This window comes from Ostrea edulis, chromosome 6, assembly GCF_947568905.1.
Source record: "Ostrea edulis chromosome 6, xbOstEdul1.1, whole genome shotgun sequence".
Lineage (NCBI taxonomy): Eukaryota > Metazoa > Mollusca > Bivalvia > Ostreida > Ostreidae > Ostrea > Ostrea edulis.
This window is the reverse complement of record NC_079169.1, coordinates 16,927,994-16,943,776: the sequence shown is the minus strand read 5'-3', so window position 1 is coordinate 16,943,776 and position 15,783 is coordinate 16,927,994. Positions and strand designations below refer to the sequence as shown.

The window sequence follows — 15,783 nt, the reverse complement described above, 5'->3', positions numbered from 1 at the left end:
ACTATCATTTTGATTTGGAGCGCAAGACTGTTCGAAGCATCCATCAGAAGAGTTTCTCCTTCGCTTGAAATGTACATTACTTAATGAACTTTCGTTCGCTCTCAATCGTGATGAGATAAATAAATTCAGTGCAGTTCTGAGCAGGATAAACAAACTATATGTAAATCCACATGTGACTAGAAATGAAAACAATCAAATCCAATCATAAATGTGTACTGTAGCAAAGCGAACTTCTTGGATTAGGAAAAAAGATGCTTTTGCGATGGATAGAGATTTTAGAGTTATCTTCCCCTCAGATCTAAGTAATCCCCGGAGTGATTTTGTATGCGTACTCGTGAAGTCAAAGTACAAGTAAAATGGGTCTATTTTTCTTCGTGCAGTGTTAGTCAAGGCTATGGAACGCAGTGAAACTTGATTGCCTAATTACTAACTGTCGTATTAATGTTACACTGTACTCGGAGTTAAACCATTTCCCTTGTTTGTAATAGTGGGCTATGTTAACGGTTATTGCCGTTTCCTCTCAAATAAAGAAAAAACCCAAACCCGGTGACCTTCGAATTTAAAATCCATTGCCAGACACAATAACGTCGAGGTTAATGTTGTCCCTCCGTGCTCTTTGGAAGTTGAGGTGAAGTTAACCAACAAATGCAAAATTATTTCAGTAAAAATAGAACATTGGTTTGTTTAGATTCCTTTAGATAAAAGAATTTCTAATGAAAGATGGGCATCTAGAATATCATCGGGTACTTAGATTGATGTCATTAGTCACAGGGTGCAGATTTACCATCTTGTACAAACACAATACTCTTGTACTGAACAAACACGAGAGTGTCTCTTGTTGACACAAGGTGAAATCTATAGCCTGCCATATTGCTATTTCCAAGTAAGTGATTAACACCTTAAAAAGACCTCCAGTCGTTCTTCGAAAATGTAAAGTTACACGTTAATTCACGAAACAAACCTGTTGATGCTACTGTATAGAACAGGACCGCGAAACTTTCAAATTTACTGTTCTCCAACAATAACTTCGCCAGCAACAATATCTTCGCCAGCAAGGTAGCATAGCAAAGATCAGTAAGCAACAACTATTGTGTAATATTTCGTTTTTTTATTTGTTTTCATGATTGTAACATAAGTAAATGTCAACATAGTAAATGGTCTGTTTTATGTAACATTGGATTATGCTGTTCTCGCGGATGTTGTTCCGCTTTACACATTGACACTGTCATATGATGTCACATTGAAGTCGATTGTTTACATTGATTTTTATCTACTATAAAATAGACAATAACATACTAGACTACGGTTTCATAAGTTAATAGTTTAATTTAGTTTTCTAAGTTAATATATTCATGATTGTTATATATACATTGTACATTTACGATGATAATACATCAATATAAAAGCCCAACCACCATTTTCTTTAATGGTCGGGTAAAATAAATAAAATATAACAATAAGATTTCGCCCCTGCTTTCATTATACAAATTTTGTCTTTCTCTGAAAGCGTAACAGCAATAAATACCTTTGTATATAATATGTATACCAACAAGAATCGTACAAAAATGAGGCATGGTTGGATTCAAATATTGCCAACCAATAGATTTAAAGTTGACATGAAAACGAGGTTAAACATATTCTTTCATATTCCTTGTAGTCGGAGGTTTGTATGCGAATTAAACATTGGACCAAAATTTCTCTTAAAAAATGGAATGCATTTACGTCACAAATAAGAAAGCGAAAATCGTCGAAAAAAAATCATTTACATCGTAAATAGTGAAACCTCGTTTTCATATCCATAATACTTTCGGGTGTACAAGATTTTTATTCCGCATTAGAACACAATATGCAACGAGTTGCCATGGTGATCAAATCAAAAATTCAAAATCTGACTAGATTGACCATTTTAGTATAGCTAAACGAATCGTAAAACTGCTCTATACAACACCTAATCAAAGGAGGATTTGGAAGATTATGAAAAAATGTCTCTTCGTGAGAAAAAACCATGATAAAGTAGATTCCTATCACCATGGCAACCTCTTGGGATGGACGAGGAACTTATAAGGGTGATTGGTTAACATGATGCACATACATGTATACCCAGCTATAGCGCCACCTAGAGTTCTTATCTGATCCTCAAGCAGACTATACATGAAGCACTGACGAAGTGTACAGACATTCACACGTAATCTCACAAACTGATGACGCAATCTATTCTTAACTAAAATGAGACAGCAGTGGATTTCAATCAAATAAGTATTTTAATAATTTTGATCAGCAAAACAATTCTGTTTATGCGTTGGGACTAAAAGGCACTTGAGCCTTTTTCGTTGGGATATGACTATAAACTAGCGGACGGCGGGTATGCTAGGTGATTCGATAGTCCGATTATTTGCACTTTTTGTCAATAAAACCAAATAAAGAAAGACAATTCGGTAATACAAATAATATCACGGTAGCACTTGCCATTGAATGCTATATTCTATCAATGGGTTATCCTTTCCTACTTGCATAGTGTTTTAACTACGGTTGCCTCTAGATTAATAACAAGACTAGTCTAAAATCTACCTATTGATATATAACATTACAATGATATGTACAATGTCCAGTTACAACAATGATATTTTATAAATATCGAATATTTAAGTATGTAAAGGGCTAACGACTTTACACAATAACAAGATTGTTACCATCCATTCTCACACGTGGTCTCCGTCCTAGCAAAAGAGGTGAAAGATGTCATGAAATCTAAGAAATAATAATTATCATCTACTTTTCACATTTAATGTGACTGATGTCTTTGTATGTCATGACCTATGACCTTTGAAATGTGATGGCAAGGTTGAGCTAATGGACGGAGAATCCATGTGATTCGCATATTAAAACAGTTTTATATCAACAACAATATTATAAATACTTCGATACAGTTAATGATATATAAATAATTGATAATTTTGAACTGCACTTGGGACGCTTAATCTAAGCTTATCAAGCACATATCCTTCCATCCTATTCGCACCTACACAATATAGGTCATAAATACAGACTTCAAGAGCTCGCCCTCTCACCCATCCACACAAAAAGCGTTAACAGTCTTTCGCTCAGTCCAGTTCTTGCATAGAGATCAGGCAAATAATTCTTTACCGATTTTCCTGTATGCACAAAAATATTAACAATTTGAAACTGATAGATGTAAACTAAAAATGCCTTTAAAAGTTGATATCTTTGTGGTGGTTCACGAATTTTTTCCGTTCTCTGGGGACGGACGTTTGGTCATTAGATAATTGAGTTCGGTATGAATACTGCTAGGTCTCTCTGATTGCCATCATTGCATTCTCTCTTGTATTTGTTGGGGCTGATAGTGTATCGCACTTCCACCTGCTACGAGTGCAGGCTGGGGGATGGCCGCGTATGTATATCCAGAAGCAGCGGGGCTAATCAGCCCTGCTGCGTTTGAGGCGTATGGATATGCAGCATCATATGCTCCAAATTGGGAAGCATATGCGGTGGAATAGTCAAGCAGCTGCCCGGTGGTGGCCGCGGCTGTCGGCGACAAGGGTGAATGCGGCACTGCGGTGGTGAGCACACTGGCGGTAGAGGGCGCTGCGACGTACGCTGTGGACGGATATAGATACTGAGGGAATCTGAAATGAGAAAACAAATACGTTGTCAGCAACGTATTTTATCGACATAATGCAATTACATCACAAGATACTCGACATAAATTATGATCCATGTGAATTATGATAAACAAAGGGGACGAGTTTGAAGAACACAAAACTGGAATACTTGATCATTCATAGCCATTATGCAAGTTGAGTCCCTCTACAATGTAAGTGTGTTGGCAAATAAAATTTGTCACTGAACTGTCTGAAGCGGCGGAGTTATGACTCTATTTAAACCACTTCTATTTGTATTTGCACATCGGAAACTCTTTTCAGCGACCAAGGATTTTCAGCAATTTGTGTTTTCGTTAAGAAGAAGCTTGGGATATTTTTCAACAGTTTCAATCAAGCCAAAGGTTCAAGTTAACATAATCTTTTAGATTGTTTGAGTTTTATGTCCTGGAAAATGTTCCGCAGTAGATGTAACGGATCATGAAATTTCTAGAGAATTTCGTTTGAATGTATTGGTAAATTATACAACGGAGGAAATAAAATTACGCCATAAAAACGAAATAACGTCGATTTTTCTGCTTTACAAATTTCACATGAGCAACCATGAGAGTCAAAAACTTTTCCCCAATGCATTTTCAACATTGGCTTAGTTTCCAGTGTAATAGCGTGCCCTACAGAACATCAAAACTGGGCAAGATTCGACATCGAAATAGCATTGGACAAGTTCTAATTCGAAGATTCCCAAAATTTCCTTTACGTTACTCCCTCGTCAGCACAGGAATGTTTAATCAATATCAAGTCATTTATCAGAACCGAGATTTCGTGCTGTCGTTTATTAATCCTGGAAATGTTCGATATATATACACATCAAATAAAATACACTACAGCCATTTTACACATCACAGACGCAGAATAAGGTTTACAAAGAAATGTTTCACTTTCTTTAAACCTCTCCGGTAGATTAGAGAGAAAGTACATGGGCACTGATTGATATAATAGGCGGATCCATGTTTTTTGTGTCTTAAGTTCCAGACCGTTCGATAAGGAACTCTAAACAGGTAAAGCATTAGTGTACTCGGCATTGACACTAGAACACGATCAAAGCACTAGAAAGACCCACCACAAAGTTTGATAAACGGCAGCAGGACACCCTTTGAAACATCAAAGCTGAACATACATGTACGTAATGCTATTCCCACCCCTTCCCCTGGATCCATCGCAGATTCTTCAACTTTTATAATCTGTGCATCAATTCACGAAAGCCAATGTATGAAAACTAAGCAGCCATAAAATTTCAAATGCAGCGAAAGGCACGAAACTCAAGATACAGCACCGAGGCTGATTTAATTAATACTCAAGGGAAAAATGTGTCCTCCTCGTGCGATAAAGGCTCCAAAACATCGAAAATGTCATGATCATTTAATGTTCATCTGATCAAAAGTGTGTGTGAAAAATACTACTTATTCATCAGCAAAATTTCGTTATGTATTAAAGGGTTATTGTCTGGTCCTTGTTTCATTATACATTCTGTATGGACCGAATTAAAGAATTCTTCGCGGTTTCAAAGGGATCAGCTGACTTTGTGGTATAGAGTGAGAAAGCTGTGACGACTGACGGATTGAGTCATCATATTCTTTATTTGTTCCCGTCTCTCTTGGCTCTCCTGTCTTTTATTTTGGCCAGTTCATGTGTGTATATCTGTGTTTACGAAGAAATCACAACAGAATTATTTCACCTGAGAAAGTGGTTTTCATTCCCAGCCGCATTATTTACTTATCCCTATAGCCTATTCTAGAACCGATTTATTGAAGAAAACGCTTTATTGGTCTCGCCATGAAGCCCAGGAAATCTAGATCAGTTTTCATCATGTGTCTTAGTGTCATTTCTATTCCACGTAACACGTGTATTAAGGTACACATTTCGTGATGGAAAGAAAGATGTTGACATTAATCGTCTATTTCTAAACTATAATTTTTTTTTACAGTAGACCTCTCAGCGTGTGTCCATGATTTTTTTTTTTTATTTTGTTGGGGGGGGGGGGGGATTAACGAACTGAATGGAGGTGATTAACTACTTCTGTTCATTACAACCCGCGGTATCTCCCGAGTGACTTTCCCGCTAAATCTGCCCCTCGTTAGAATAAATGTAAATATTTTTCTTGATAATTGTTTGGTCCTCTGATTAATCCTCGGAGAACGCTTCTAATGACAACGTACAAAACGAGTGATACATTAATCAAAACAAACTAGTTGCTTTGGCCATAATGACCGACCATAGAGAACTTAATATACACGTACCTCGTGGTGGTTTTTGTGTGTGCCCCTGTGTACATAATGACATTACAGAGAACAATGTTAATTGCATTCAAGTGCCACCAGGTATTGGTTTGGATATTTTCTGCAGTGATCCTATCAAGTGTTACTTTATAATATGAAGAAGTGGAGGCGTTTAAAAATGTGGATTTTGTTTATAAAAGACTAGCAGGATGTTTAATTCCAACCGAAACAGAAGGCCGAGGGACAGCTTGCCTGTGACGCCATGTTTATTTCTCACCTCCATTCCGACTAAATACTTCCCATGCTACGACATATGTTTTTAAAATTTTCCATGGGGGCTTAATCATTTATGGGTCTGATTTTCACACTTTGAAAACAGATGTTGTTTAAGTTTTTGTCTGCCTGAAGATGCCGCCGTCTCTTCTTAAAAATGTGGGGCTGGAGGAAGGTTTTGATTCTTGCATTGATCGTTGAAGCGATCCGTGTGAACGCTGTTTGGTTCCTTGAACAATTTATCTCTTCACAGAATTATACTGACCCTTCTGACGAAAAAAAACCTACTCCCCAAATCAAAAGAATTTAGCCACTTAGCCCCTACATTGAAACTGTTTTGTAATAGATTTTGAGGAACTTTCGCCGCCACTTGAAAATTAATCTAAGATTTTTTGGCATTTTGAAATCGAATCTTGGATGAAATGTTTAAAACTATAGATAAAGTTTATCTTAAGAAAAGGCCACTCTCCCTCAATTCAGGTGGTAGTCATTTATTTATTTTCGTTCACAAAGCTTACTGACACCGAGTCAGATTTAATGCAAGTTTGACCATTCAATGAAATGTTTTATGGACGAGATAAAATGTTCTTATCGGTGCTCTCAGTCGTCTAGCATTTTCGTCCAACATGTGAAGGAGCGTTTCTCTACTATGGCATGTCGTGCAATGGATGACGGTTACTTCCTGTATATCCGTTTATATTAGCATTCTACGCCAAGAAGTACAGTAAGCGTTATAAAATATGACAAAACAAAATCAGTATAAAGGCAAACGTATTCTCTAATCCGAAAACCAAAAGCGACACCCTGCTGATTTCCGGTTGTTGTTATAGCGGATTTTGAAAATCATTTCCTAACTCCGCTTTCAAGTTGGTTGCTGTTAATTAGTATGATAATTTTAAAGTAGTGTGAAGATCTAAACGTAAAATGTGAGACAGTTCATAGGAACCCTACAAAAAGTGATCAATATTTAAAAAAAAAAATGACAGGAGTACAATTCACCAGTGTTAGTATATTATATACAGGGGCATTATAGTATTATATCTGTGTTAAAAAAGTAATAATTCTGGTATTTGATGAAATTATTTTTAACAGTGCAAAAACCCCACGTCACTCGCTGTCCAATGGCAAAACACCACACGGGAAAAATTAAACAAAATCAAGTCAACTTCAGTGTGGTGTGACATGATCGATTTGCACACAAAAACCAGAGCAGACTCTAAACGCCGTCCTCCTCAGCGCACCTGAACCCGGATGTAGGTGGTCACGTGATCACGAGTGAGTACAGGTGCTCTGATTGGACTGCTCATCACATTGTCATGGAAACAAGAGGAATCACACGTATTGTCAAGCAAAAAAAGAACGAAAGTTTGTAAAGAAATAAACAAATGACCAAAAAATACACTTCAAACGGAAAAAACACTGCCAAAATTTAATCACCGATATCTTTGCTTCCATAATTTTTGGGATGCATAGTAACAGCATCTCTTGATTTAGACCAGAAAGACTTCGTCACATGGTAACAAAATCTGCTATCCTCTAAAATTGGTAAAACATGAATGGAATGAGGAATATGAATCTTACGACATACATTTTAAGAATATTTTCTTTTGATGAAATGACAACACTATGCACCTACACAAGTTTTCATAATTGTTCCATTTGGCTATACATGTATTATGAGACAGCACCTTATCTAATCACGCGAATGCTAAAAACGTTTTACAATATATTACAATATCGTTCTCTCGTTTGATTTATGTAGTAGATAACGAGAGGAATCTTACCCATATTGGCCAGGTAGGAGTCCGGGCACACCTTTTATAGCAAGGGGAATACCTAGAAATACAAAGGAAAGAATATTAACATCCAAGAAAATAAATGATATCCCATGCAAAGAAATGACATCACATAAAATATGTAACACATCAAATAAAACACAAAGTAATCCTGCAGCACACTAGGAGTAAAATGATTAATTTCCTGGAATACAGGTATAGGACAGGTGATTCTTATTAGAAAAGTAAACAATATTGTGTATCTATAGGGCAAGCTTCTGTCTGTTGTAGGGGTTAGAGACGATGAAGGTAGTTGTTGATACCTCACTTCCCCTTGTTTTGATTTGTTTATACACTCACACAATCCACTAGCACACTGACTCAGTAGTACAAAATGCAAGCAACGGAATGCTTCCAAATGCTTTCTTAGAAAAAAAAATAATGTCTTGCCTTTTTTCATGACGGCGACTCTGTACTGAGGTATCAAATACAACTATTTTTTGGTATTGAATATGTATTTTTTTTATCATCTAATTGAAAACAAATTTTACGAGGTTTTGAAGATCGTTTGTAACGAGATCTAGAATTACAACACGGGATCCGCGATACGAGGGTCGATCGTGCCTATTATCCACCAATACTACGCTAACGTGCAAAAAATCTGGAGAAAGAATTTGGTAATTGTTTTCTTGTTTGATTAAATAAATGCAATAAAATTTTCGAAGATAAGAGTATAGCCGCACAGGTGCGTTTATTTTCCACCAGTCCATCTTTCTTTGATCTTTGTCCACGGTAAGATTTATTAACTTCCAGTTTTCGTCAATATCTATAAAAACGTCTCCCTCTGCAACGTTCAGTACGAAGGATTTGCAAGAAACCTATATAGTGCAATGTATTGAATTACATTTGAGGCATATTTAAGGGGGATTTGGCGATTACACTTTAATCTGGGGATTATTTAAAGGCTTATGAAATTTAATAAACCACTGCTCACTTCTATGGAAGTCAGTTTTTAACAAAATTCTCTAATATCCAAGAATCCCCCTCTCATTAAAGATATCCGTCTCACTCTGTATCCTACATGTGTTGACAACAGGATTGAGAGTCAGTTAGTGGTCACTGACTGGAGAGGTCCAGACAACCCCCCTCTCAGTCTCCCCCATCTCCTTGAATATAACACTCCTCTTTCTGTTTGCTCCAATTATTTTACGTTTTGATAAATAAGTCATCAAAAGATGAAAAGGAATAAAGATTTGAATTATTAATTTCGGTTACACTTTGACATACTTTATGAGTTAAAAGAGTAATTCTGTGAAATACCAGCAAGTTTCATTTAGATATGTCCGACGGACTCCTTGGGAGATTGGGTTATTGCTACATGTGTTGTTAATAATTAGTTAAAATATCACTCTAATTAAGACGAGTTAAGTCCTGAGTGTTCCTAATTATCGCGAAATTGCCATAACGTCGCGGAGAATATCTACAGTGAATGACACGTGCTTGCACGTGTATAAACAGCACGCTAATTTGAAAGCAGCTATCACGGTACATTTGAGTGACCACGACTTGTCTATTTCGTCACTGTAGGGTGCATGATAATTAATAACTTTAACACAACAATTCACTTACGACACCTTGGCAGTATTCTTGTTCGTTTCAACCCAAGAATGTTTTGATATAACTTATTATGTCTTCGTTTGGTGGAACCACAATGAACAGCTCAGATTGTGACCTCTTTTCCGCACTGATAAATTTCTATTAACTTTTAAAATACCGGGGTTATATAAAACAGATTATGTCTGCTCGATCTGAAGCTGGTTTAAGTAAATTGTTAAAACTTGATATTTGGCGAGATTAAGCGATTAAAATCAAAACACCTAACCATTACGCATGCTCGAACATGCGACAGCATACTTCGTTACAAATCAGAAATATATTTCATGGTTTGTGATGTCAAATAATATCTTTCAGAACAGCTTTTTGTTCGAGTCTTGCGTACCAGAGATCTTTCCTCAATTTTGAGTGACAAGCCAAATTACAAAGAAACACATCATCTATTGTGATTTATGAAATTAATATTAAAAAAATCCTGGCCATCTGACATACAGTGCTTTTTAAAAGACTACTTTGGCCCGCTGTGTTTGTTTAGTTGGGAAGTATTGACTGAGAAATGCATAAATATGGAATTAAAATCCATTTTCAATACAATGTAATCCGCAACAGTGAAAATAGGCGAAATAATCCTGCTATCTGATTATTTTATGAGGTCCATACGTAGATCGGTGTATATGACAGTTATGGACAAATATTGAAGTTAGGAATAAAGATTTATTGAGTGAATGTATGTACATCTGAAACGGTGATACTCAGGTTAACTTTTCCCTATTGTTAAAAACAATGAATTATTTAAACTGCCGTTCGATTTTCAAGCGATAAATCCAAAACCTCCATGTTACGTCACCAGGTCAAATCAGACGTCGAGGAACTACTCAGATTGGAAGTACACTAAAACGCGTCAGTGCCGGGGAGAAATTACAATGTGCTTTACAACGATTTTCAAATCAGAATGTCCTGACACAAAAGATCGTTAGAACGTGAAAAATAAATAAAATTACAAAAGCCATAGAAAAAAAACTCGTGTAGGCCGTTATGGTCATAGAGTTTGGTAGTAATGATCCGAGTAAGTATGACCAAACACACTGTCTTGAAAATCGTTGCAAGAAAATTGTCGGTACCAGTGAATGTACCTGTCTGAATACCTCTTGGTTTGGCCCCTAGGTAGGCCAAATTCACGTTGGCTTTCCTTCCATCAATGATGGGATTGGGGTCTTTACAGGCTCTCTCTGCTGCCTCGCGGTTGGCCATTGTTACCTGAAATAGCATCAGACACATTTTAGTAATCATTGGCAAAAATATAGATTGATTTTCTCTAATAGCCGTTTCCTCTAAAAGTAGTAGAGTAGATGTGTGGTTCCCAAAGAAAAAACACGAGAGAAGCAGACGGTCTTCGATTAGTAATTTTTACCAATGGATTTATTTGTGGAAGGTCACGCATTTTTTTTCATGGGAGACTTTTATCACAAAGAGCCAGGCATTTAAATTAATAAATTGACAAGAACACCTATACACCGATTAGACGTTAACCCGCGTTTCTCGTTGGATCAATCAGTGCAAAGTTTCTGTAATCAAGTTTTGCTCAATCAAACTTCACTATATACTTATAGTCTGATCATTGAAAATCATATAAAACCCTCATCTAAGGCTATTTAAAACGAAACGAGAAAATCAGTTTGTGGCCTGCAAGGGACGTTGGTTCAGAAGGAGAGAGTGGATATGAAATTTCCAAGGCTGAGTTAACAAGGATGATGAATTGTATTGAGAGGGAATACATGCGATAGCAGCCGATAGGGGGAGATAAACACTTTGATAACTACCCATTTTTTAAGACCTTATCTTACAAAAAGTCAAGAGAGTATGGCATAGGGTAAAGTGAAATGACAATAGTTTAACTCATAAGATGACAAAGGTGAAAACAAGGAAATAGTTTGACTACACATAGTAATGATGAGGTAGTACTTACAAATCCATATCCTCGGCTTTTGCCAGTCTGTCTGTCAGTAATGACGACAGCTTCCTCAATTTCTCCAAACTTGTCAAAGAATTCCCGTAGTGATTTGTCTGTTGTGTGGTACGGTAGTCCTCCCACAAAGATTTTTGTAAACGTTGTGTCCTTCTGTGTAATTGTGTTGGCCATTTTTGTTGTTTGTTAAGAAAGGAATAAGATAGAAACCCTAAGAATCACACACAAACACGTGCAGGTGAATTCCACGAGAAACAACTTCAGCCTGCAATTGTCTAAAAATGACTACGGCACACGCGGACTAGAGGTGAATATCAACAGTGTGCAACAGTTACAGCAGATCTGTATATTTGGCACTCTCTTACTACTGTGTGGAATCTATATCTTTTGCAATGTGTTTAGAATAAAGAAAACGCTAAGCTCCGCCTTCCTGCATGGTTTAATGAGCCACGTGAAAGATCCGTTAGCTCCGCCCCTTTTGACGCCTTCCGACCAGCATCGACCTCCTCCTGTGTTCCTCGCCCGTTAGCGTGTCTTATCTGATCGCGTTATGCCAGATTGCACAGGGTAGTTTGTGACTTTGATATTACCGATCTAGCTAATGTTTTATTTAGATTTCGATAGCTAATGAATGTAAGAAACGATGCACACAACTGCTTTTTATCAGAAAAGGACGGGATTTATTTTTCAGTTATCCTTTCTCTTTTTTTGGTTATTCTTGATTGTTTTTTGTGTCGTGGTTGTGTCGTCTCGGACGGGACTTGTTTTGGCGATATTCCAGCCTACTTAACTGTCATTTCACATCTGTTTGAATCTGTTTATTTCAGTCTACTACTGATCAATCGCGTGCAATTTATAGCATAAAATCACGGAGTTTCAAAGCACATCATCACAGGATTTAAAGACCATATCTCCGTCTAAGTAAGTCTTTGTTACCGTAATAAGCTGTTTAAAGGGACAAATCCTGCTCTAATCCGAATAATAATACTGATTATCCATTTAATGTCGTTGCAATAAAAACTAATTTGCATAACTGACAGATGAAGTAACCTCTTCTACGCGGGAGATAGAAATGGCCCTGTTGTTGTAGCAACGGTAACAAAGGGTTTTGATTAGCTTCGTGGACGAATGGGGACGAAGTTCCAAAGTCACTCCAAGTCGAAATCAGTGTTCCGATCCGATACGTAATGACAAAAAGTTACGATGCATCTTCAGATTCGTTAGGGGTCCGCTGATGGCACGCATCAGATTCGTAAATTGTGTTTTTCTCTCCTCCCTTTCTTTTTTGGACTTACTTTTACATGAGGAAAATGTCAGGTAGGCGGCAGTGTGTGGTTTGAATTTGGCCTAGATTTGCTGTGCCAGTTTTTTTTATTGTATTCTTTTTATCATGTACTAACATTTTCTTCTTAGAAAATTGTTCCCCACTTTTTAAAAATTGTTTTATTTTCTCCTATCAAAATTCTTTTCTCATTCCCCCCACGTAGCCGCTATCTGATGTGACCAAAGTGCAAAAAAAATCCTCTGGATGCTGATGTTTTTTTTATGAAATAAAATATTTACTTATTAGATCTGTGTGTGCTTTTTTTCTCTTTGTGTGTATTTTTTTATTGATATGTTCCGTGTGATTTTTTTTATGATGACAGTCACAAAAAAAGATCACACACTTTCTTTCCAAGACAGTGCCTGGCTTCCATGATGGTAGGCCCGATGTCGGATGGGCACATTTTTTTGCTCCGTCAGATCCTTAAGATTCTCTGAAGAACGTGTATGGATTGGGGTGCTTATGTTTTGACATTGTTTGGTGTGGTGTGAGTTTGCAGTTTTATGTCTTTATAGTGTTAATTTTTGTCACAATCGTAGTGTCGTCAGCTTGTACACAGTACTGACACAGAACAGATAGACAACTTGACTAAGTCCGCAGATTTTGAATCATATTGCGTATTTTTATTTCTAAGCAATGCTAACAGATGGTAAAATAACCAGCAAGGACCAACACGGCGAAACTTTAGAAAACACAATAAAAGAAAAAACGAATACCAATAGCAATGCTTAAAATACATCTACGTACAGTATATAAATAAATGAAGGATAAATTTAATACTCCATATTTTTAGGATTGGTATCCTCTTTTAAAGTATTTTGTACATAATTGTAGTGGAGAGGTTTTTCTCAAGGTTATGGATAAATGATCTACCAACCTAGAGAATAACATATAAAACCCCCGCCAATGTAAGTTAGACAGCGCGTATTTCTAGTGCAGCTTTTGATATGAAATTCGCAGAAAATGAAGCATTAAATATGGACCGGGTTCACCAGTATAAAGAAAAGAAACGGAGAGGTGAGTGTTGGGTAATGGTAGATTATGGCGTTTGGAGTTTATCAAGATAGAGGGTGTACCGATTACAAAACATTGTCCAGATAGAAACCATTTTGTAGTGTCAGACCAGGGGAAGCCTTTGATATAATTGCTTAAAAGACGGAATGGCAGGATAAAACTTTAGAAGAATTGTTAGTTAGATTAGAGGAAAGTATTACATAAACATGAAATTTGATAAATTAATGAAAGAGAATAAGAAATGGGAAATAGGAGGTTCTATTGGAAATAATTTTCAGTTAGCAAAACTACTGAAGAAACATGAACTGCAATAATAAAAAAAAAAAAAAATTAGATCGATCGTGGGAATGCTGCTGAATGACGCTGCCACAACTTTTTTAAAAGTCTATTTAAGTCTTTTTTGTCCTACTCCTCATCTAAGTACTGGTTACAAAATGTGGTCTACTTTTGTATACAAATTATATTGTTCCTTTGTTATTTGCATTAGAATTTCAACACATAAAAGTCTATTCGGTCCTAAATGCAGCCTGGCATACAAACTGCAATGGTGTTGCGTCTTTAAAATGGTGCGTGCTCGATCTAGTTTTCTTTACCTTTTCAAAAAATCAACAAGAACTTGGGGGAAAAAACAACAATTGCCATTGACAATGCCTTAGTAAAATATAAGACCGAAAAGAATCGGAAATATTCCGTCAGAAATATGTTGTAACAGCGGTGAAAATTCCCACCCATTTGAAAACAAACAGTTGTCTAAGACTCGATTTATTACAATTAACAACTGTGAGAACTAGTCTTCAATTCGTAAACGGCAAATTAACGCCAAGGAACACAATGGGTTTTTTAACAGCAGCCTTTTGCCAGATTGATTTTTTGTTATAAGTATTTTCCCCATTGATTAATATTTGTGCCATTTTCAATTAATCAACACAACAGACTTAAGCAGTTACAGAGTACATCCATTGGTCCTTGTAGGTTTCCGGGGGTAATGCGTGGGGGATATTATAGAATATACACTGTACATAATAAAGTGAACTTTGTTATCTTCCAATGCATTCATACCTCTTTCGTAATTAAGATATGGTATAACAAACATTGCAATCTCTCTTTCATTCAAGAATATTTAATTATGAAAAAAGTAAGCAATTGACGAAATCGCTTAAACCTGTTGCCCAGAGTCTACTTCCGTATTTTTAAGGTCATTGTGTTACCATTAGGACTAGTGGGAGCTGCTGGGTGCCGGTAATTCATTGCGCTGGGCTAAATCTTTGATGCACTTTCATTTGTACATCTCCTCAGCTTTATTACTGTCTGTGCGATATTCTTCTTATCATGACAACCAGCTGAGGCAGAATCCTTACATTCAATTACAGAAAACAATCACCGATTGCACCCCTTCCTTCTAATTGGTCCGACAACCCCCACCCACGGTCACCGTTATAAGCCGGACATCACGTGACCAGAGTAGGGGCCATGTGGCGTTTACCATTTCTTTTGTTTCCAGTCCCTTTACCCAGCAGGGTGCTCGTTTTATTAGACTTGGATGCTCTACATTTTTTAGAGATCAATGTCAGATTCTGATGTTGACAATATTATGTAATACCTTGGTTAGCCAGCGCTTTATTCTTCAGATCTTAGGATTTAAGAACGTCAACGTCGACAGCAGATATTATGTAATATGTATGACAGGGTATTACAAAGTTGTCAGCAAAACTTGATCGCACATGACTCCAACCAAAAGTCACAATTTTTCTAGTTTAATTAATGAGTTGAGCATGAAAGTTTAGTATAGGCAAACTGAGATTTTAAAGTGTTTTGTTAATTTTCTGAGTCGAATTAAAACAACGAAACCAGACGAAATATATATCCATAAACTAAATAAACTGTTCTGTCTGTTAATCACAGTTTGAGTCTGACAATGTGTAAA

At 36.7% G+C, this 15,783-nt stretch overlaps 1 protein-coding gene across 4 annotated transcripts; it reads right to left on the bottom strand.

The window, feature by feature from the left end:
* Nucleotides 1–1,093: 1,093 nt before the first annotated feature.
* On the bottom strand, nt 1,094–15,369 carry LOC125645860 (RNA-binding protein 24-B-like). Of its 4 annotated transcripts, XR_007359471.2 has the most exons (5): nt 11,522–15,369; nt 10,701–10,812; nt 7,951–8,002; nt 7,604–7,702; nt 3,505–3,644 (listed from the first exon to the last, which is right to left on the bottom strand). XR_007359471.2 is itself a non-coding variant. In XM_048871730.2 (4 exons), the coding sequence occupies exons 1-4, from the start codon at nt 11,693–11,695 to the stop codon at nt 3,326–3,328; spliced, it is 669 nt and encodes a 222-aa protein (XP_048727687.1). In that variant the 5' UTR covers nt 11,696–15,369; the 3' UTR covers nt 1,094–3,325. The 4 variants fall into 4 exon arrangements, 3 of the variants coding, with proteins under 3 accessions (XP_048727687.1, XP_048727688.1, XP_055997683.1); XM_048871730.2 differs by lacking the exon at nt 7,604–7,702 and having other exon boundaries at nt 1,094–3,644; nt 10,689–10,812; XM_048871731.2 differs by lacking the exon at nt 7,604–7,702 and having other exon boundaries at nt 1,094–3,644.
* Nucleotides 15,370–15,783: the final 414 nt, after the last annotated feature.